At 36.6% G+C, this 22,555-nt stretch overlaps 1 protein-coding gene across 1 annotated transcript; it reads right to left on the bottom strand.

Moving 5' to 3' along the window:
* Positions 1-6,958: 6,958 nt before the first annotated feature.
* Positions 6,959-20,073, bottom strand: zgc:110329 (uncharacterized protein LOC550500 homolog). Its single transcript, XM_048187280.1, has 8 exons — positions 19,718-20,073; positions 17,241-17,426; positions 16,657-16,731; positions 16,478-16,573; positions 14,570-14,686; positions 13,134-13,184; positions 12,604-12,720; positions 6,959-8,489 (listed from the first exon to the last, which is right to left on the bottom strand). The coding sequence occupies exons 1-8, from the start codon at positions 19,802-19,804 to the stop codon at positions 8,166-8,168; spliced, it is 1,053 nt and encodes a 350-aa protein (XP_048043237.1). The 5' UTR covers positions 19,805-20,073; the 3' UTR covers positions 6,959-8,165.
* Positions 20,074-22,555: the final 2,482 nt, after the last annotated feature.

Consider the following 22,555-nt stretch of genomic DNA (forward strand, 5'->3'; position numbering starts at 1 on the left):
TTATTTAAACTGTAAAAGTAAAGCATACATTTATATTATTGTGACAGATATGGAGGGGGAGGAGAATTTATACGTGCGTCACGTTTCTCGATGAGAAAGACTTCTGCAAAGGATGCACCTATCCCTGCGTTCCATTCGGAAGGGATCGTCCCTATGCCCTAATCCCTTCAAAGGGTTTACCCACTGGAGTGAGAGCTTCGAAGGGATGAAGGGTGTAGGGGTCAAAAATACTCCTTTTTTGGAACGCACTTCTGCGTCATCTTAACGAGACAATCAAGGAGGAGTAGATTGTGCAAGCTGCGCCCTTTGTTTAACGTTAGTTTATATATTTAGTTATTTTTGGTTTATCGCACCATAATGTGTATTGTGTCTATGTATTTTAAACATTTGTATGGACTGTTAAAGGGAGCTGTAAAGTATATTTGTTGAAGTACAATGTCGTTTTGACCATAAATGTACTAAATCTAACTCGTATAAATATTACAGTAGTATAGAAAAATACTATACATACATTTATAGTTAAAAGCGAACTCTGAGCCTCCTGTACCCATTCTGTGACGACAAACAACTTCCCTGTTTAAAGGATCATGGGGGCCCGAAGTGTCCATCAGTTGTACCCTTCGAAATCCTTCATTCCGAAGGGCCCTTTGAAGTGGCCGTTTTGAGCACTTCGGTTTGGAACGACCCTTCAATATGGCGGCAATGATTGTTTTCACTCCGAAATGCCCTTCGGAGGGCGATATATCCCGTTTGGAACGCACCGAATGTATCTTCGCTCATGACTCCTCAGGAAGCCTCCTCACTCCTCGATCCTCGCCTCCTCGCGGTGCAATTAGAGAATTGAGATGTCCTTCAAGATGGCTGAGCTCGATCGTATTCCGGGTCATAGGATGGAGGAGCGAGGAGACGAGGAGGGATATTAAGAAGCACCCGAAGTGTTCAAAACTGGCCACTTCACTGGGCCCCCATGATCCTTTGCACAGGGAAGTTGTTTTACGTCACAGAATGGGTACAGGCAGAGCCTCTGGGTACAGGAGGCTCGGAGTTCGATTTGACCAATAAATGTATGTATATTTTTCTATATTATTGAATATTTATACGAGTACGATTTGGTACATTAATATGGTCAAAACATTTGTACTTAAAAATACTTTACAGCTCCCTTAATCAGTCAATTCAAAAGTTTAAAATTCATAGATACAATATACAATATGGTGCGATAAACCAAAAATAAATAAATAAATAAACTAACTTTAAACAAAGGGCGCAGCATACACAATCTACTCCTCCTTGATTGTCACGTTAAAGGGTTAGTTCACCCAAAAATGAAAATTCTGTCATTTAGTACTTACCCTTATGCCGTTCCACACCTGTAAGACCTTCGTTCATCTTCAGAACACAAATTAAGATATTTTAGTTGAAATCCGATCCGATCCGTGAGGCCTTCACAGGGAGCAATGACATTTCCTCTCTCAAGATCCATAAAGGTACCAAAAACATATTTAAATCAGTTCATGTGAGTACAGTGGTTCAATATTAATGTTATAAAGCGACGAGAATTTTTTTGGTGCGCCAAAAAACCCCAAAATAACGACTTATTTAGTGATGGCCGATTTCAAAACAATGCTTCAGGAAGCATCGGAGCACACTGAATCAGTGGCTGTGTCCGAAAACCTAGGTAGCTGTCTTGCTGCCTCGCTGTCTTATAAGAGAATGACTTGTACGGCAGCATTTGTACATGAAGGTACCTCACGAAACTGATTTCGGACAGACTTCTGAGGCAGCGTAACAGTTTAATGATCTACAGCAATATAGCGCGAGCTTTGGTGAGAACTAAACAAATATTTAATTATTACAGTAGTAATTTCTCGATAGAAATTATATCAAAATTGAAATATGTTGGTCAAAATCGAACATTTATACACAAACTGAGCAGCAAACGCAACTTTCGGACGCCATCTTTATTTTTCTAGCTCAACTGTCACAGAATGGAAAGCACAGGATTGTGGGATATCAAAGGCAGCTAAGGATACATCTATGCTTCCTTCAAAAATCGATCTGAGCAAGGTATCTCATGAGACAGGAAGTGAAGCTAACATTGGATTCGGACGTACCTTGATGCCTTACTACCTTGAAATGTGTCCTCAGAAGGCAGCATTTTCCAGTTTTCGGATGCAGCCAGTGTATCGAATCGGTGTCAAACTGCCAACGGCTGAAATCACGTGACTTTGGCGCTCCGAACAGCAGATTCGATAAATAAGTGGGGTTTTTTTGGGGGTTTTTTTGGCACTCCAAAAATATTCTCGTCGCTTTATAATATTAATATTGAGCCACTGTACTCACATGAACTGATTTAAATATGTTTTTAGTAGAGAGGAAGTGTCATTGCTTCCTATGAAAGCCTCACGGAGCCATCGGATTTCAACTAAAATATCTTAATTTGTGTTCTGAAGATGAACGAAGGTCTTACGGATGTGGAATGGCATGAGGGTAAGTAATAAATGACAGAATTTTCATTTTTGGGTGAACTAATCCTTTAAGATGACACAGAAGTGCATTTCAAAAAAAGAGTTTTTTTGACCCCTACACCCTTCATCCCTTTGAAGCTCTCACTCCGTAGAGTAAACCCTTCGAAGGGATAAGGCATAGGGATGAGCCCTTCCGAATGGAACGCAGGATGGATCAGCAGAGCGCCATTATCGTCAAATATAAAAATAAACATCATTATCGGTTTCAAGGTAGTAACATACTAACTATTCATGTTAAATTAAAGTAATACTGTTTGTATGTTTTATAACAGGGCCTCAACAGGGTGCAAGATTGTTTTGCACAATTTTAAACGTCCACAAAAGTTCTGCTGTCACAACAATTTCCACACACGTCACATTACGTGGTGAAGGTACAATCAGATATGAATAAATAAAAAATCAACTAAAATAAATAATACTCGTGTAACTTACTTTGTGCTTAAAATTATCTAAAATGCAAAATAGTTAAAAGTTAACAGTTAACAGTAATTTCAGTATACAGTAAAAACAGCATGTGAAAATTAAAAAGATTAATTCAATAATGTTAAAAATATTTGTACTTCTTATCTTATATTTATGTTTTATTTTTGTAATGTAATGTGCTTTTGTAAAGTCATGCTTCTGTTATAACAGGCATATTGTTTTGAAATGCTTTTACAATGTTAAGCGTGTAGGCCTAATAGTTTGTTGGTGAATTGTATTAACACCAGAGCAAAAATATAATCAAACTAAATCATAATAATTATTAATGTAGCTAGCTAATAATAAGTAATCCACATCAATTTAAAAAAAAAAACCATAAAAAAAATGTATTGTCCCCGTTTTTTAATAAATAGTTAACAAATTAGATTTTGGTGGTATTTTGACCACTCAAATAGGAAATGTCCCCGGTTTCCATTTCAGAAATCTGGTCACCTGACCCTACACCCTTCGTCCATTCGAAGCTCTCACTCCGGAGGGTAAACCCTTTAAGGGATTAGGGCATAGGGATGAGCCCTTCCGAATGGAACGCAGGGTCTTCCATCATCCACACGGCGCCCTTGTTGACAGTCCATCGGAGTCAGTAGGGACACATTCCGCAACTGCCTGCAGAAACTCACTCATCATTCAACGGACAGCTCTCAATCATCTGTTCAAACAGAATATTTCCAGCAGAAATGACTTGTTGATGAATATGAAAAGCCATTTTCTACTGGAACCTCATGACAGAATCTTACATTGCATTTGTGTGAGTAATCAGGTACACTCAATGATATTCATTGCCGAGATTGGATTCATTCTGCCGTCTGGAGCATGGCAGTCCCAGTCTGATTCGTTCGATGATAACACCATATGGGTTTTTTGTCAGGAGATGATGAGAGGCGACTCAGTGCGTATTACCTTAGGGATCATGTCAAGGAAAGGCACAGTGCATAGCTATTACACTAGTAAACCTCAGAAGAATGAATGCCAGTGAACCAAAGTATGAAACGCAAGATGAAAACTCTAAATAATAACAATTTGGATGTCTTTTGCACTAATTTAGGATAAAATCTGCATCGACTGATTCAAATATTTTGACCTTATAGATGCAAGTTTTCTATAAAATCTTGCAGTTGCGCAGGTGAAGACAAGAATGGAAGAAAATTGGATAGACTACAGAGAATTGGAGGGCACAGGTGCTAGAAAACCAGCACTGTAATTTTGAACCCATTTTCTGTCATTTACAGTTCAGATTGTACCCTCATTATCTTATTAGATTCATTTAAGTTTGACATTTACTCTTTTTTGCACATTGTTTTTTTGTTTTTGTTTGTATTGTTTTTTTGCCGGGGAGCATATTAAAAGTTCTTCTTGTGGTTACAGCCATTGCCACGATAGATCATTTTTAAAAATTGCTTTAAAAAAGAGAGAAATATTTAGCTAGTCTAATATTTCTATAAAAAATGTTTTTCACAGTCAAAGCTGTGGCACAATAGACTGTGCACATGATTATATAAGAGCTGTTGGCACATGAGGAGACCAAGGTTTGAGTCTGACCTGGGTCGTGTCACAATCACACTTCCTCTCTCTCTTATTCCTACTTTTTGACTGTTCTATAAAATAAAAATGAAGTGCTATATTGTATCTATATTATATCTTGTTAACTTTCTAATTAAAATCATAAAAGTAAATCTTTCTATTCATCAAAGACTCCTGAAAAAAATGCATAGTATGGTTTCCACAAAAATATTAGCACAACTTTTTTTTATTGACAATAATAGGCTAATAAATGTTTCTTGAGCACCATATCAGCATATTAGAATGATTTGATGAATCATGGCTGAAGCCTGGAGTAATGGCTGCTGAAATTAAGCTATGCCATAAGAAGAATAAATTAAATTTTAAAATGTATATTAAAGGTCCCATTCTTCGTGATCCCATGTTTCAAACTTTAGTTAGTGTGTAATGTTGTTGTTAGAGTATAAATAAAATCTGTAAAATTTTAAAGCTCAAAGTTCAATGCCAAGCGAGATATTTTATTTAACAGAAGTCGCCTACATCGAACGGCCAGTTTGGACTACATCCCTCTACTTCCTACTTTAATGACGTCACTAAAACAGTTTTTTGACTAACCTCCGCCCACAGGAATACACAAGAGTTGCGTTTGTAGAGTGTGTTTGTCGCCATGTCGTCGAAACGCTGTTATTTTCATCCCGCAGTCAAATCACCGGGTCTGATTCCGGCTCAAATTGATAGGGTAAAATTAAAGACATGTTTACAATAACACTGAACGCATGCATCTCCACGTTATGGTAAGAGGCGTGACCTTTCCGGGCAAGATGCGCTAAACTGCTGTCGAATCACAACACAGGAACCGCTGGCACAATCAGAACTCGTTACGTATTTCTGAAGGAGGGACTTCATAGAACAAGGAAGTCATCAGCCCGTTTTTATGACAGTGGAAACAGCGGTATACAGATAAGTAAATTATGTGAAAAATACTGTGTTTTTTTACACGCGAAACATGAACACATGTTATATTGCACACTATAAACACAATCAAAGCTTCAAAAACCCACGAAAAACGGGACCTTTAAAATAGATAAGTAAAAACAACTTTTTTAGTAATATTTCACATTATATTTTGATCAAATAAATGTTGACTTGGTGAGCATAAGAGACTTCTTTCAAAAACATAAAAAAAATTATCTTACCAACCCCAAATGTTATTTCAAAGATGCCGGCCTCAGATCAACACATTATATCTTCATCCAGACTAAAACCTCCAAATCCCTATTGTAGTGCTTGCGATATTTATCTCCTTGCCTGCTGCGATTCACAATCCCCTCAGAGATAGATGTGCTGGGTTCATTACTTAGATAAAAAGACACAGCATTTTAAGCTGGAGCCGAAATGAGCCGTATTCCCTCTTTATTAAACACAAACAAACAGCTTTGGCCTTTTAATATTGTATTACACTTTCAGAGTAGCAGCATAATAATTGCTGTTGGAAAATGTTGATACTTGGGACACTCCTAACTATCCACAAATAAGCCTAATTACATCAATTTGAGCCATATCAAAATCTTGGCGAGGAGGTAAAACAATATTTTTCCTCCGTATATCTTTTTGCCCTTACTGCAGTGGCTCTATTCAGTAAATAACCATATTCTCTAAGAACTTCAATGTTTGGATTTTACTCCTTTCTCATCCCAACCCCCATCAGTTTTTCCAGATCCCAGACAAGCAAAAAACATCTACTTGAGCACTGACTATTCATCTGTAGTGCAGCACTTGATCTCCTTGCCTTATCCTCTTTTGATGCACTCATTCACAGAACCGAGAACCCATCCTCGAGAGTCCCTCAAGTCGACAATTGTTAATTACTGTTATTAATGCTGTCATTATTATCATAATTACGCCAGTGTGGATGCATTTTGTTCTCTGCTCTCAGCACACAAAGTGTTATTTTCGGTGCTGCAGTTCATTTCCCTTCATTGAGACACCAGCTATAATTATTCCACATGCCGCCTCTTGATGGCCATCACCATGAAGGGGAAAGTGGCGTGAGCATTGAGGAAATAATGGGAGAGAGGTTGAAGATAGATTGTTCTGCATGGGAATTAATGAAATTGATGTGTTATGATGATGCACGGAAAGCAACACTAATAAAACTCTTTAAATTCCCAAGTTACTATCAGAGTCCTTAAATGCAATTTGAGTTCTTTGGAAAATACATTAGTCTTACAGAACCATCTACACAATTCACAGAACCACTGGGACACCATTCTCTCATCAGAACAACATGAAAGTGTGATTATGCACTAGAAAACATGTTTAATGGTTCAGGTGACCGGTTTCCACAAATCCACAAGCCCATCTCCTCAGAAGTTTTCACAGCTCCTCGTATCGCTCCACTACAAGGCTCAAAAGATTAATTCAACAATATAGAAATAACCAGAGACGTATTTAAAAAGTTAATTCAAGCTGATTTTATTGAAAGTCACATCAATGTTACAAAACCAGAGCTACATTAGCTGGAGCACAGCAGTCCATCTTTAGCAACATCATCAAAAGGTCTATTAGCAAAGAGGTGCGATCGTGAGGTATTTCAAATAGACTACTTACAACTAAAAGGTGGGTTTTGTACATTAATGGCAGAGAGTCATAATTGTGACATCCTTCAAGCTAAACTTTTTTTCAAACCTTTCATAGACTTGAGAAAGATAAAACATGAATGAACTACACATTTAAAACAGCAGTTTATGACAACTAAACATTAATTATAAGCATTACATCAAGACAAATTAAACTTCAAGTAGTGTTAAACAATGCCAGGCCTCCCTTTAAAAAAAAAAAAAAAGTAAAAAATCCTTATTACAAATTACCTGCAAATCAATGTGGCTATTCCTGAATAGCCTGAGGTAAGAAAACGTCTGTTGTACTTAAGGCAACACTTTAATAAATAAATTGCATTGGTACTTATTACTGTTAAGGAAAAATGTTGGCATTACACAAACCACATGCTCTTTTAAAAGAAAAAGAAGATCCATAATATTCCTATATGTTCCTTCTTTACTGAGAGTCGGTTTCATGACAACAGTGTAATATAAAAACAATTAAAAACATGAATATAAAATGTTGCATAGACCAGAGATGAATGCCCAGCCTCATCTGCCAGTTACAACAGTGACGAATTCCAAAACTGCCAATTTCATTGAACTCATTGCAATATTGGCCTAAATGACATAATAAAATCATAAATTATTTTAAAAACATTTTAAAAATTGATTGCCAACAATTAATTAATAGAATCCTTTCTATGTACCTTATAAACTATTAAATGACAATATGACCAATAAAACAAGTCAAACTCCCTTAATCCCATAAGACAGAAAGAATTAAAATGGTGAAAAATAACTGACTGTAAACAGCATTTGAAATGATGTTTTTAAAAGTTTGATAAACACAAGCCTGATTCCCCCTAGTACCAAATGTTTTAAACAAACCTCCTTTTTTCATGCCTAAAAACATTTTTACCAACATGTAGTGCAACTAACTCGCTTTATCTTAACACAGTGCAAGGGCAAACTTTTCTATATACAAATCACAATTTAAAAAAACAAAAACAAAAAACAATACGCTTAAGATGCAGCTTCATTTTCTTTGTGGTTCTTAAGCTCGATTGTCCACTTCGTCCATTCCCACACCTGACTCAGCTCCTTGGCTCCCTAGTTGGGAATGTGTAAAGGCTATTTTGGGCTGCTCTTGTTCCATGTTGAAAGGGATGGGGTCTGGAGTCCAGGTGTCAGGCTCTGTTACAGGTACAGGCAGGTACCCTTCGTCACGAGGTAGACACATGCACCATCCAGCACCCGAGAGGTCCAGTTCGCTGTACTCAAAACCACGTTTTAGTAACTTAAAGTCCACCATGTCTTCAGACTCACTCATCTCCACCAAAAGATTCCAGAAGATACAGCTCAGGAGAATACCAAGAAGCTGAAAGAAACATTGAAGTTGTAAGTATCAAGAGGGTTTTTTTCTTTCTTTCTTTTTTCTTGATTACTATAAATTGGTTACACCTTATCTGCAGGTGAAACAGATCTCGGGTTACACCCAATTTGTTACTGCATGTTTGGGGTCAGTTAGTAAGATTTTCTTAAAGAAATTAATACTTTTATTCAGCAAGGACACATTAAATTGATCAAAAGTGAAAAACATTTATGTTACAAAAGATTTCTATTTCAAAAAATGCTGTTCTTTTGAACTGTATTTATCAACAAAATAAAATCAGTCCCACTTTATATTAGGTGGCCTTAACTACTATGTACTTACATTAAAAAAATAAGTACAATGTACTTATTTTGTTCATATTGTATTGTAAAACACTTTTGCTGCTATTGAGGTGGGATACAGGTAAGGTTTGGGACAGGTTTGGTGGTATGGGTAGGTTTAAGAGTTGGTGTAAGGTGTAAGGGATGGGTCAACAGTGTAATTATAAATGTAATTACAGAAATTAATTACAGACGTAATTATATGCAGGTATTTTTTAAAATATGTGCAATGTAAAAACATGTATGTACACAATAAGTGCGTTGTATCATATGATTAATTTAAATGTAAGTACATAGTAGTTAAGGCCACTTAATATAAAGTGGGACCAAAAAATCTTTGAAAAAAAAGTAATATTTTCAGCAGTAATAATAAGAAGAAATGTTTCTTGAGCACCAAATCAGCATATTAGAATGATTTCTCAGGGATTATGTGACATTGGACTACTGGAGTAATGGCTGCTGAAAATTCAACTTTGCCAGGTGTACATTTTAAAATATATTAATGGGCACCTCTTAAGCAAAATTCACTTTTACATGGTGTTTAAACATAAATGTGTCAGCAGTGTGTCTACAAAACCACCCTATAAATGAAAAAAAACGGAAAAAACGCCTTATTAGCATAGTTTCCACCCTGAGCAAGTTGTGCATTGTCTGCCATTGTCTTTATGCCGGAGCATATACAGTATGTAGTGACAAGAATGTCTGGTAAACAATTGAGGTGTTTTGTTGTTGAATGTAATAGTGAACAGTCTTATGGTGTAACAGTCTTTATTTATTCCCAACATCTGAACCGCTTCAGACGAAGTGAATTAGTTTTATTTTGTGCAACAGATCTAAATGTGCAACAGATCTAATATGCACTTGCGATTTCTGTCCCTGCTGTTTACGTTCACAGACACAACCGACTGTGTTTTTGTGTGAACTTTGTGTGTTTTTGACATAACCTTGTATTTCACAGTTTAGGCACAATAAAAATAAAAAAATAAAAAACATGAAAGAAGTTAGTTTACTCTTGTCATTTGACAGCCAGCTCTCTGTGCATGTGCTGTAGATGTGTGTGCTCAGATAATGATAAATTAGAAGTTTAAATGTATATAGCTTTAAAACACATGGAAATAATAAACTTTCATGATGAAGAAGAACTGCACTGTCCGTGAGCGTGATCACAATCTAGATGATGATCAAAACCTAGCAGATTGTCTTGTTATTTCTTGGCACAGTATCTGATGCAGACAGGAGCTGTGATCTTGGAAAGGGGGCGGGGAGCAGCAGCTCATTTGCATTTAAAGGCACATGCACGAAAACAGCATGTTTTTGTTTGCACTCAGAAATGGGTCTTTACAATATGGTATAATAAATTATCTGTGAGGTATTTTAAGCTGAAACTTCAGAGACACATTCTGGGGACACCTGGGACTTAAATTACATCTTGTATAAAGGTGCATAATAGGTCCCCTTTAAAATAGAAAACAGGGTTATTTTAAAGGTGCCATCGAACGTTTTTTTACAAGATGTAATATAAGTCTAAGGTGTCCCCTGAATGTGTCTGTGAAGTTGCAGCTCAAAATACCCCATAGATTTTTTTTTAATTATTTTTTTTTAACTGCCTATTTTGAGGCATAATTAGAAATATGCCGATTCATGCTGCTGCCCCTTTAAATTGCGCGCTCTCGGCCACCTCCCAGGCTCTCAACTCTATCACTCCATAAACACAGCTAGTTCACACAGCTAATATAACCCTCAAAATGGATCTTTACAAAGTGTTCGTCATGCAACATGTCTAATCGCGCAAGTAGAGTATTTAATTGGATGTTTACATTTGATTCTGAATGAGTTTGATGGTGCTCCGTGGCTAACGGCTAATGCTACACTGTTGGAGAGATTTATAAAGAATGAAGTTGTATTTATGCATTATACAGACTTCAAGTGTTTAATAATGAAAATAGTGACGGCCCTTGTCTCCGTGAATACAGTAAGAAACGATGGTAACTTTAACCACATTTAACAGTACATTAGCAACATGCTAATGAAACATTTAGAAATACAGTTTACAAATATCACTAAAAATATCATGTTATCATGGATCATGTCAGTTATTATTGGTCCATCTGCCATTTTTCGCTGTTGTCCTTGCTTGCTTACCTAGTCTGATGATTCAGCTGTGCACATCCAGACATTAATACTGGCTGCCCTTGTGTAATGCCTTTCATAATGTTGGGAACATGGGCTGGCATATGCAAATATTGGGGGCGTACACCACGACTGTTACGTAACAGTCGGTGTTATGTTGAGATTCGAAGGTCTTTTAAACAAATGAGATTTACATAAGGAGGAGGAAACAATGGAGTTTGAGACTCACTGTATGTCATTTCCACGTACTGAACTCTTGTTATTCAACTATGCCGAGGTAAATTCAATTTTCAATTCGATGGCACCTCTAAATTACAATAATATTCAAGTGTTGTCAAACGTACCAACCGCGATACCAAATCAGAGACTCTTTGACGCTTTGAGTGCTGTTGAGTGGATTCGTAGACACCTCTGATTGGCCTTTGTGTTCACGCACTCATCAGATATGTCTGTGATTGGCTACAATGATCAACGCACAGGAGCGTTTGAAAGCACACAGAAGTGTTTGAATTTGAAAGCAGTAGCAGGAGTGTTTGAAAGCAGGTGTCTATTAGCGGACAGACGCTGATAGACGCCTGCTTTCAAACACTCCCCTGTGTATTTGTGTAAGTGCTCAGTAAAGAGCGTCATTGGTGCGTATTTACAACATGTGTTTGAAGAGCTGATCATTGTAGCCAATCACAGACACATCTGATGAGCGCATGAACACAATTGCCAATCAGAATTGTTTACGAATCCGCTCAACAGTGCTCAAAGTGTCACATTTCTAAAACATTTCAGTACCTAATTGGTATCGCGGTTGGTACTTTTGACAACACTAATTCACAATATTAAAATTTTTACTGTATTTTTGATCAAATAAATGCAGCCTTGGTGAGCATGAGATTTCTTTCAAAAACATTAACAAAATCTTACTGACACCGACCTCAACGGTAGTGTAAAAACTCATACTTTTAACATTTTTAAATCGAAACACAATTCACCATGTGCAATTATAAGTGATCAGAAAGTTAATATCTTTAATTTCAGTTATTTTTATAATATAAAAATATGATTTTTAATTTAAAATATGATACAATATACAGTAATACTGCAGCAGATCACTAATGCAACCATACCGTAATTTACCAGACAGGTACTTTGTCACACATTCCATCATATCTGTGTAAATGGACTGTTCCTCTGCTCTAATTAGAGGATTAATGCATTAATGGAGGAATGTGACAGCATAGCCATGTGGCTGCATTTAATGTGACCTCTTCCCTCATCTCAGCAAGGGGCAAGATGAGACAGAAAGAGAGAGAGAGAGAGAGAGAGAGAGACAGCAGGCTGGTTATTTTAGAAAATAAAAGTTTGCCCTTTAGCAAGACTTGGTACCAGCTTCTCCAAGAGTCATGCACCCCTCTTTGGGTATTTACATCTGGTCAGTGCAGATGCCCATTTTCTATAATTTATTGTTTGTCAGAGGAGTCTCTAATGAGAGAAGAGTCAAACAGAATAGGTAGGCAATCAAAATGGAAATGTGGAATAGCAGGGGAGATAAAAAGTGCACAGGGAAAAGTACACGATCAAGAGATACATACATTTCTGGATAAGATGATTTAAGTAATAAACAGGAAGCACAAGAAGGGAAAGATAATTTAAAAAACCTGTGGCAGTCCAACCGCACAGCAAATTCCAATAGTAGCGCCAATGTTGTCCCCCATCCACAGGTTCACAGCATGTATGCAGCCACGCACATGAATTATGCCATCTAAAGCTTCACGCTGTAATACATAGGAGAGAAAGAAAACAAAATCAGCACAGGTGGCAGGTAATGCTCCGATTCTATGACAGAAGTGAAGTTAAAATATCACAACTAAAGTTCATCGTAATGGCATAATGGAGGTGGTGCTCGTAATGGCTCTGATGTGATTTGCTTGGTTTTTATCTATGGAAACAAAAAACAAAGGTTGCACCTGAAATGGCTATCAGAGTTTTTTGTTTTGCTGTCACAGCTCCTCCTTTAAAGGTAATTTCACTTGTCAAGATCCAGCAAATGAATCTTTCCAAATGCATCATTAGATATGAAAGTATTACGTAAAATGACGCAAGTCATTTAACATCAATCAGTGATGGCTGTTTGCAGGCCATTACAAGAATGTGGACTTAAAATGAGACTCCAGAGACCTCCACTTACCTGCTGATTTAGAGTTTTGTAGCCACAAAGTGTGTTCACAACTTCTCCAACCTGATAAAAATAAACACACAGGACTCAGTAATTTGCATATGAAGTTTTTGAAAACCTTCTCAAGTTGAGATGTGACATTTAGTCAGCTTGACGATGTTGGTGCAGAAGAGTATTGGTGAACTGGATGTTGTGTTTTGATTACCTTTGACCCTTAAAATAAATTTTATATTACAGAATTCCAGATGGAATTCCAGCACACACTTATAACCATGTTAATGTGACCTTTAAAGCAGAGGGTCATTGCAATGTTGGGATCTAATAGGACTGACGAGCAGGGAGCCCATCTAATCAGATTACAAATAGAATGCAAATCTGCCTGCTCCAGTCAGATACATCTCATACATTTTGCACCATGCGACTTTCACCTCCGTTTTCTCCAAAATGAATGCATCAGCTACCAGAAGCCATAATATAAGATGATGTGGTTTGAAATAGATGGAGAACACCAGCGGGGCTTCAGTAGTAAGGGAACAGGGTGAAGAAAGTGTCAGTTCCACAGATTTCTACAGAATTTTAAGGCCCATTACACCATAAATATTTTGGATAATCTGATTATGCTTTCAGCAACCGATAAGAGCATATTACATCCTTTACCATATTTTTTCCCCCTAAAAACCTGGGCAAAAAAGGCTACAGAAATCAGCAGATTCCTGAGCATCTGCACCTAGCTATAGTTCTTTTACTGAATGACAATTTGTTTACTACATTTCTTGTGCCATTTTGTGCCATTAGGATTGCACTTGATAAGGGGAACATCTGAAACACAAATTAATGATCTGATATTAAAAGGAGGATAAATTTCTGTCTCACATTAGGCTAAATATATCTGCATTACCTAGGATGAGAATGGAGAAAATAGGACAGGATGTGAAGAATATTCTAAGGAAGTTTTGATCATGTTTATAGTGTTTCATTCTTAGCCTGAAAAGGCCTGCGCTCTCTCACTGCATAGTGAGCTGTCATACCGAAAGGAGAACAGTGCATTAGTGCCCAATCAACATTCATTAACTCTGAAAGAGAAAGAGAAAGAGAGAGAGAGAGAGAGAGGTGCACATAAACAGCAGAAGAGACTCTATGCAGCATAGGGCAGGCAAATTAAATCCTCTCCATCATGATGCACTCTCCACTGACTCATGGAGAACAGCATTTACTAGAAAGCTCTCTAACCCACCAGAAAGAAAAACTCAGAAATCAGCTCCCTGCTCTCACAGACCTGTGGGTCAGACTGCTTCCACCTCAAACAAAATGTACATTCTCTTCTGCGAGAAGAGATTACTAGCAAATCATGAAAAACACCCTGTGGCACAGGCTTTTCTCGTCAGACTGCTGCGTACAGGGGGGACATATGCATGATTAATGTATCATGACTCAAAGACGTGACTAACGCTTTGACGGATGCAGCAGGTGTAGGGAACGCCGCAGGACAAAGCACTCGTGCCATTGCAGAAGTGGTACTGGTTTACTTCCCAATCCTTGTACTCATCTCCCCCACAACAAGAAAACTGAAAAGACAAATAAAGAGAGTTATTAAAAAAAAAAGAGGCCTAAAAGGGGTCATTTTAATTATAACTTGAGTGGCAGTTTTCTTCGTAAGGGTTAGTTCACCCAAAAATGAAAATTCTGTCATTAATTACTCACCCTCATGTCGTTCCAAACCCGTAAGACCTTCGTTCATCTTCGGAACACAAATTAAGATATTTTTGACTAAATCTGAGAGCTTTCTGGCCCCTATAGACAGCAACCACTTTCGGGGACCAGAAAGGTAGTAAAGACATCGTTAAAATAGTCCATGTGACTCTAATATAGTCAGTGGTTCAACCTTAATGTTATAAAGTGATGAGAATACTTTTTGTGCACCAAAAAATAACGACTTTATTCAACAATTTCTTCTCTTCCGTGTGTCTCTGACGCTGTTCATGTGAGTACAATGACGCGTGCGTGTGATGCTGACGCAGGAGCCCGCCAATACTGAGCCTGACAGAACCCGGAAGCGCTGCGCTGCACTCCGCTGTGTTTAAAGCGTGAAAAGCGTCAGAGACTGACACAGAAGAGAAGAAATTGTTGAATAAATTCGTCTTTTTTTGTTTTGCGCACAAAAAGTATTCTTGTTGCTTCATAAAATTAATGTTCAGCCACTGTAGTCACATGGACTATTTTTACAATATCTTTACTACCTTTCTGGGCCTTGAAAGTGGTTACTGTGTTGCTGTCTATTGGGGGTCAGAACGCTCTCAGATTTCATTAAAAATATCTTAATTTGTGTTCCAAAGATGAACAAAGGTCTTACGGGTTTGGAACGACATGAGGGTGAGTAATTAATGACAGAATTTTTATTTTTGGGTGAACTAACTAAACGCAAGGTCTCTAAATGCGTTTTTTAAAAGTTAAACTGACACTGACAACTGACACTTACACTTGAGCGCCACATTTTTAGAACGCCATGTCATGCGCAAGACACTGCAAAAGATCAGCGGTTATATACACGTCCGTCTAGCCCGTATTTGGATAGAAAAACAATGGAAAAGTAGTGCATTGGAATGGAAAAAACACGCTCTGTGTAAACAGCCCCGTTTTTGTTCATTAATGACGTCATCAGCGACTAGTCAACATTGACTCGAATTTAATCACATAAATGTTGACTTTAAAAAAATCTGAAGTTGTTCAACCGCTAGTCCTTACTGAATAAAAGTACTAATTTCTTTCTTTTAAATGCCATATTGTATAAATATGTGTATTGTAAAAAAATGTGTATAAAGCTGGATTACAGAACCATTCGAAATTTTGGTAACACTTTACAATAAGGTTCATTAGTTAACATGAACTAATAATGAACTGCACTTATACAGCATTTTTAATCTTTGTTAATGTTAATTTCAACATTTACTAATACATTATTAAAATCTTGTCACCATTAGTTATGCACTGTGATCTAACATGAACAAACAATAAACAACTGTATTTTCATTAACTAACGTTAACGAAGATTAGTAAATAGAATAACAAATGTATTGTTCATGGTTAGTTCATGTTAGTTAATACATTAGCTAACTAATGTTTAACTAATGAACCTTATTGTAAAGTGTTACCGAATTTCTTTTTACTATTTATGATGCACGTGACAGTATTGCGACATCTGCTATGAGATTGGGTACATGAAAGGGACTTTAATTGATACAAACTATGTGTTTCTGCTAGAAAGATGGACATTATTTATGGCTGACTTGATGAAGACCATATTAGAGTGGGTGTATAATTCACTTAGGTTCTAGTAATAAAACAGTTAAGTAAACAACCTTCTCTTGCACGTAGTCCAATATGTTTTTGAAGTCCAGGTCATCATAGTAGTGCTTGATTCCCTCACGTATACTCTTCTGAAATAATTTGACTGTCTAAAGAGAGAAAATTTGGACTCATTAACAACAAACCATACAACACAACATTCTCTCTGTTCTCAATATTCCTTACGTCTTACCGTCTTTTCAAAGATCAGGGCAATGATGAGGGCCAGAGCCTGAAGAGCCAGCAGAACACACAGCACGCACAGGAACTGCATGGAAAAGTTTATTTAAAGGGTTAGTTCTACCCCCAAAACTCATCATTTACTGTTCATATTTGGAACACAAATGAAGATATTTTTAATGAAATTTGAGAGATTTCTGTCACTCTATTGAACTCTGCTGCTTCAAAATCATTTATAAAGAGATTGTAAAATAAGGAAAAATGAGTTGAGCAGTTTAATTACAGTCTTCTGAAGAGACACGATTGCTTTATATGATTAACAGATTTAATTTTATTAAAGTTTTGAAGCGTCAGAGTTTTGGGTGAACAGACTTTCAATGGAGGGACAGAAATCTCTTAGATTTCATTAAAAATATCTTCATTTGTGTTCCGAAGACGAACAAAAGTCATATGGTTTGGAATGACATGAGGGTGAGTAATGGAAGACAGAATTTTCATTTTTGGGTGAACTTTCCTTTTAAGCCGCAAGTAAAAATATCACCAGTCAAATGGTAGAAGCTTGGCACACATACATATGCTCAGACAAGCAACACTCACCATGTGCAGCAGAGTCTTGTTGTCCCTGAGGGATCCCACCATCCCCATCACAGACACAGTGAACATGACGAGACCCAGCAGTATGAGGACCACGGCAGGAGCCAAAAACACACCCTCCAGGGTGCGATTCTTCTGTCTCTCCACTTCTGCATAAACTCCAATACATAGCACGCACAGACCGAGCAACTGAGGGGACAGGGGCAGTGGTAGGTTTGGTAAAACATCTGTACAAGTCACATCTGCTTACATAATTTCATAACAGTACATTTATATGATTAGATTAGACATGTAACAAAGATATAAAGTTGAAATCAGTGTTTTGATGCACAACAAAGTCATGTGGATCATGTGTATCACTTGTGTTCCTCAGATTAATGCCCAAGACGACAAATGTAATTTACAGAGTGCTTAGCTAAAATGCACAAACAATGTCAATGGAATGACGCAAATCATAAAGATTGATGTGGCAGTCTTAATATCAATTTGTATCCTAACAAAAGACTACATTAGTACAAAGCATGCCAACTGAAACCACTTCGTTTTTAATTTTCTTCCCTGACTGTTCTTTCTAGAGGGTTAATTTAATAAGTCTTGTTGGTTGATTAACTTTGTCATCTGTCAATTTCAATTATTTTCTGTTCATTGATAGATGGTGGTGCTTTAGTGATGTCTGATAAAGCAAGTGTAAAGGCTACAAATCAAGCATAAGAGTAGAGAAGGGGAGAGAAAAAAATGGAAAGAGAATTGAAGAGTATCCTGTGAGGCTTTTCTGCTTGTATCATCATGTTCTAAACACTCTAATAGTAAAGATACTCCCATAAGGCAGTGACTTAATGCATTTCCTGTGAGAAAACAGAACACTCTGGCTAGTGAGTCAAGAAGAATTCTGTGTTCCTTGTTGAATTCGATAAATAAATCTTAATTCTTGTAAAACAACACATAATTTACAGACCTGAAACCTAAAATATCAAAACCAGACATCAAATCAAAGAAAAATATAGGTTTTAGGGACGCACAAAATGTTTTTTTTTTTTTTTTCAATACTGATAAGCGAACAATTATTTTCCTGTTATGGCCAATAACTGCTAAAATACTTTGTTCAAAAACAAAATTCAAAATATAGTAAAAACATTACAATAAAAGTAAATGTAGATATCACAACATTACAATGCACATTATAAAGGATGGATAAATATTTAAATTAACTCTTAAAAAAAAAAGTCTTCAAAATAAGAGAAATAGCCTCTAAAAATAATTAGAAAAGAAAGCCCAAAGATTTAACCCTTTAACAGCGCTCTCTCTTGCAGAGTGCTGTCTCTTTAAGACATTCTTTTAGTACCATGTGTACATGTAATGATGCACAATTTTATTTTTTATTTTAATTTTTAAAATGAAGTACAACAAACTTTATAGCTTATTTATTTATTTATTAAATTGTGCATAACTATGTAATAAATGCATGTTTACCATAATCTGTCACTATCCTTTTACCTTATTATTTCAATCTTAAAATGAGCAGATTAAATTAACTATTCAATTTCGGTCAAAATATCTCTCAAAATATTTTCTGGTATAGTCACAAAAAGGCCAAATAATTAATACTTTGCATTTTTGCATCCCTAATAAACATTTCTATATATCCTATCTATGGATATTCTATCCAGAGCGATAGATAAGTTATATGTGACCCTGGACCACAAAACCAGTCATAAGTCGCATGGTTATATTTGTAGCAATAGCCAACAATGCATTGTATGGGTCAAAATTATCATTTTTTCTTTTATTCCAAAAATCATTAGGATATTAAGTAAAGATCATGTTCCATGAAGATATTTTGTAAATTTCCTACCGTAAAATATATCAAACATTTATTTTTGAGTGGATATGCAATGCTAAGGACTTAATTTGGACAACTTTAAAGGCGATTTTCTCAATATTTAGATTTTTTTGCACCCTCAGATTCCAGAGTTTCGAATAGTTCTATCTCTGCCAAAAATCTAAGCAAACCATACATCAATGGAAAGCTTATTTATTCAGCTTTCAGTGATGTATAAATCTCAATTTTAAAAAAAATGACCCTTATGACTGGTTTTGTGGTCCAGGATCACATATAAACTCGATAGGACGAGAAACTAAAGAAAACTAAAGTCACCAATCATTTACAGGAACCATAAAAAACACATTTACATTTACAGCAATAATAACAGCGTCTTGCCCCTTTAAATCTGCCAGCGGCGCCTGTCTGTTTCCTTTACTGAGCCACAAAGCTCAGCTGAGAAATTACAAAGAAATGAGGCAAATATGTATCCCAAAATTACCCTGTCAAGGGTACGACATTTATAAAGACTACCTATACTGTACGTTCAACACAAACACATGAGTGTACTCATTCAGGGCAGGTGTGTGTTTATGTGAGGTGAGGGAGAAACAAAGCAATGCTAGTAGTAGAACAGCTTTCAGTTTAAACGCACACTTACCGAGAATAGCATTGAATAGACATTTAGAGAGAATTTAACGAAATAATAGAAGTGATTGGTTTTTCTGAATTCTTCATAAGACGGCATGGTAACAGCATTAGTTGAGTTCAGTTATCCTGAGCTTTCCGTGCATTCAGATGTTAGCCGATGCCGCTAAGGCTCAATGAACCTTTGTTCTCTGAGAGACAGCAGACTGTTTTTAAGACCCGTCTGAATACATAATAAGCACTTCCGTCAAGTTTTCAACTTGGCTGTCGATTCCTCTGAAATGTTTTGAAAAACACATCAGCAGCTGTAAGGTGTAACTCTTATCCCAACAATAACTTCCGCCCCGCCAAAACAACATGCTGAACAAACCTTTTAAAGGGCCAGCACAGATTTAATGACAGACAGATCACATAGCCTACTTTCCATGTAAAGATTTTGACATAAATGAGATTCCCATCAAACACTTGATGTCTTGAAACATTAAATGACCTTACAAGCCCATGCCAGCCAGCTGACAGATAATATCTGTTTTATAAAAAGAAGATAGTACTTGTCTAGCTTGAAGAACTAAAGCCTCTTACGGGAAAGAAAGTATCTCTCTAAGATGTGTCACAATAGCTTTAATCCTCAGAAGTACTTGTTCACTTCTTATGGCAATACATCACGGAAAATCCTATTTTTTCTAGGCATGCTCACAGATATTGATTATCTCTCAGGTAGCTTGTGGTTGTAATTACGTTTTTCACAAGTCTTTTTCGTCACACAGTAGTCCTTAAACTCTCAGTGCAGCTTTTAATAGATCAATGTTCAATTTAAAAATGGTTAAATACATTTAGAGTAACAGTCTCTGCCATGTAATTGACATGTACGGGAGACCGGGGATGGTTGTAACATGGGGATGGTTGTAACACAATCAATTCCACCAATTTGGGACAAGATAGGGAGTCATTTGACCACTTGAGTATTTTCCTACTTTCTCTCCGATCCCACATGTTGATTGTCAAGGCTGGAAACAGGCACATTCAGAATATATAGAGAAAAAAATGATTTTAAGATAAGAAAGTAAAAATTTTGATCAAGACTATATTTTGTTTTGTATGTTTACTAATGCAGATAAAATTGTATGACTTATATTAGATTAAATAATAGTTTCTTAGGCAATATGTGATGCATTTTCCCCCTGCTAATTTGAAACCACTATGGTAATACAGCAAGCTAAACAATGGCTGCAGGGGTGGGGATGGTTGTAACACAAGTGTTACAACCATCCCCGGCCCTGTCAGCCATTGTCTTTCATACAACTAAGAATTTTCTAGGTTCAAATGTTTTTACAGAATGACATTGACATTGTTCTTTTATTTCAGTAAACCTGTTTTTGAACAATATCATATGGTATGCATGTGTTTTTGCTTCTTTTGTCTAATTGTTACAACCTACCCCAGCATGTGTTACAACCGGTTGTAACAAAGGAACACCATGTATTTAACATTAACTCACAAGGTCTGTGATATTCTTGTAGAGGGTTGAATTGGTTCCATTTGTAGTAAACAAAAGTGGGTACTTTGTATAAAAGTTTGAGAACTCAAGCTAAAAAATTCAGCAAGTTATGTGTGCTGAAGCAAAAAGTGTTACAACCATCCCCGATCTCTCCTATATTGACCCATGCCTGAATTAATTCTATAACTTCACTCTTATTAAATGGACTTACATAGTAAACACCTTTGTGAAAGGTGAACAACCAGGTGCAATATGGCAAATATTTGCAAAATAAATATTTTAAAGAATAAATTAATGGAACATATTGACAAATATTATTTCTGCTTCTGCAATTCCACATTAGATTCAGTTCACTGCTGCAACACTGGCTAGATGGACAATAAAAACCAAATCACTTATTCATTTTTATTCAAAGTCTTGACTTCAACTGCACACATGGCCAGATTTATGAAAAGGCACTGGGCTTTCAGAAGAGTCGGGGCATTTTTTTTTTAATTAATGAAGGTGTTGGGCAGCATTGGGCAGTTTGTGGCCCCTCTCTTTTGCTCTTTATTCCCTCAAGGTACATTAAATTCGATCCAAGTGGTTGACAGTTGGTGTGTGAAATTAAAATTCCGATTTCTTTGTCGTCGACAACCAGTGGTCACCCAAATCTTGATTTGTTGAGCAGAGCTCCTTGCCAGAGGATATTACAGTATGTTGCTATGATCAAAAAGAAGGTAGAGGTACACACGGGACTGAAAAAAATATAAGAGCATTAAAAGGATTGCCAAGCTACATTTTCTGCATTGCATTCTTATCCTTCAGATCATTTTGACTGCTTTAAGAACAGAAAATATCTTAAATCAACAAAATAAAAACAATGCAAATAGAACTAACAAGGACATAAAAATACACCCATACGTGTGGGTGGAATTGCTTGCAACCCAGATGCTGTCATGTTAATTAACATTGATGAGTTGCCACGGCACATCATAATTATGCTTCCTTAAATCCCACGGAGGTTCTTGTAGGAATCTGCATTTCAGGTAATGCATGTGATGGACTTTCCAACCCTCCTAGACCCATTGAATTGATTATCATGAAAGAGGGCTACAACAATGAAATTTGCATGCCTGTGGAGTACTTTCACTGAGTTATGGATTGTTTTTGATTATTATTAAAGGATTAGTTCACTTTAAAATGAAAATTACCCCAAGCTTTACTCACCCTCAAGCCATCCTAGGTGTATATGACTTTCTTCTTTCTGATGAACACATTCTGAGGTATATTAATAAATATCCTGATGCATCCAAGCTTTATAATGGCAGTGAATGGGACCAACGAGTATGAAGCTCAAGAAAGTGCATCCAT

Source organism: Megalobrama amblycephala, linkage group LG4 (assembly GCF_018812025.1).
Source record: "Megalobrama amblycephala isolate DHTTF-2021 linkage group LG4, ASM1881202v1, whole genome shotgun sequence".
Taxonomy (NCBI): Eukaryota; Metazoa; Chordata; class Actinopteri; order Cypriniformes; family Xenocyprididae; genus Megalobrama; species Megalobrama amblycephala.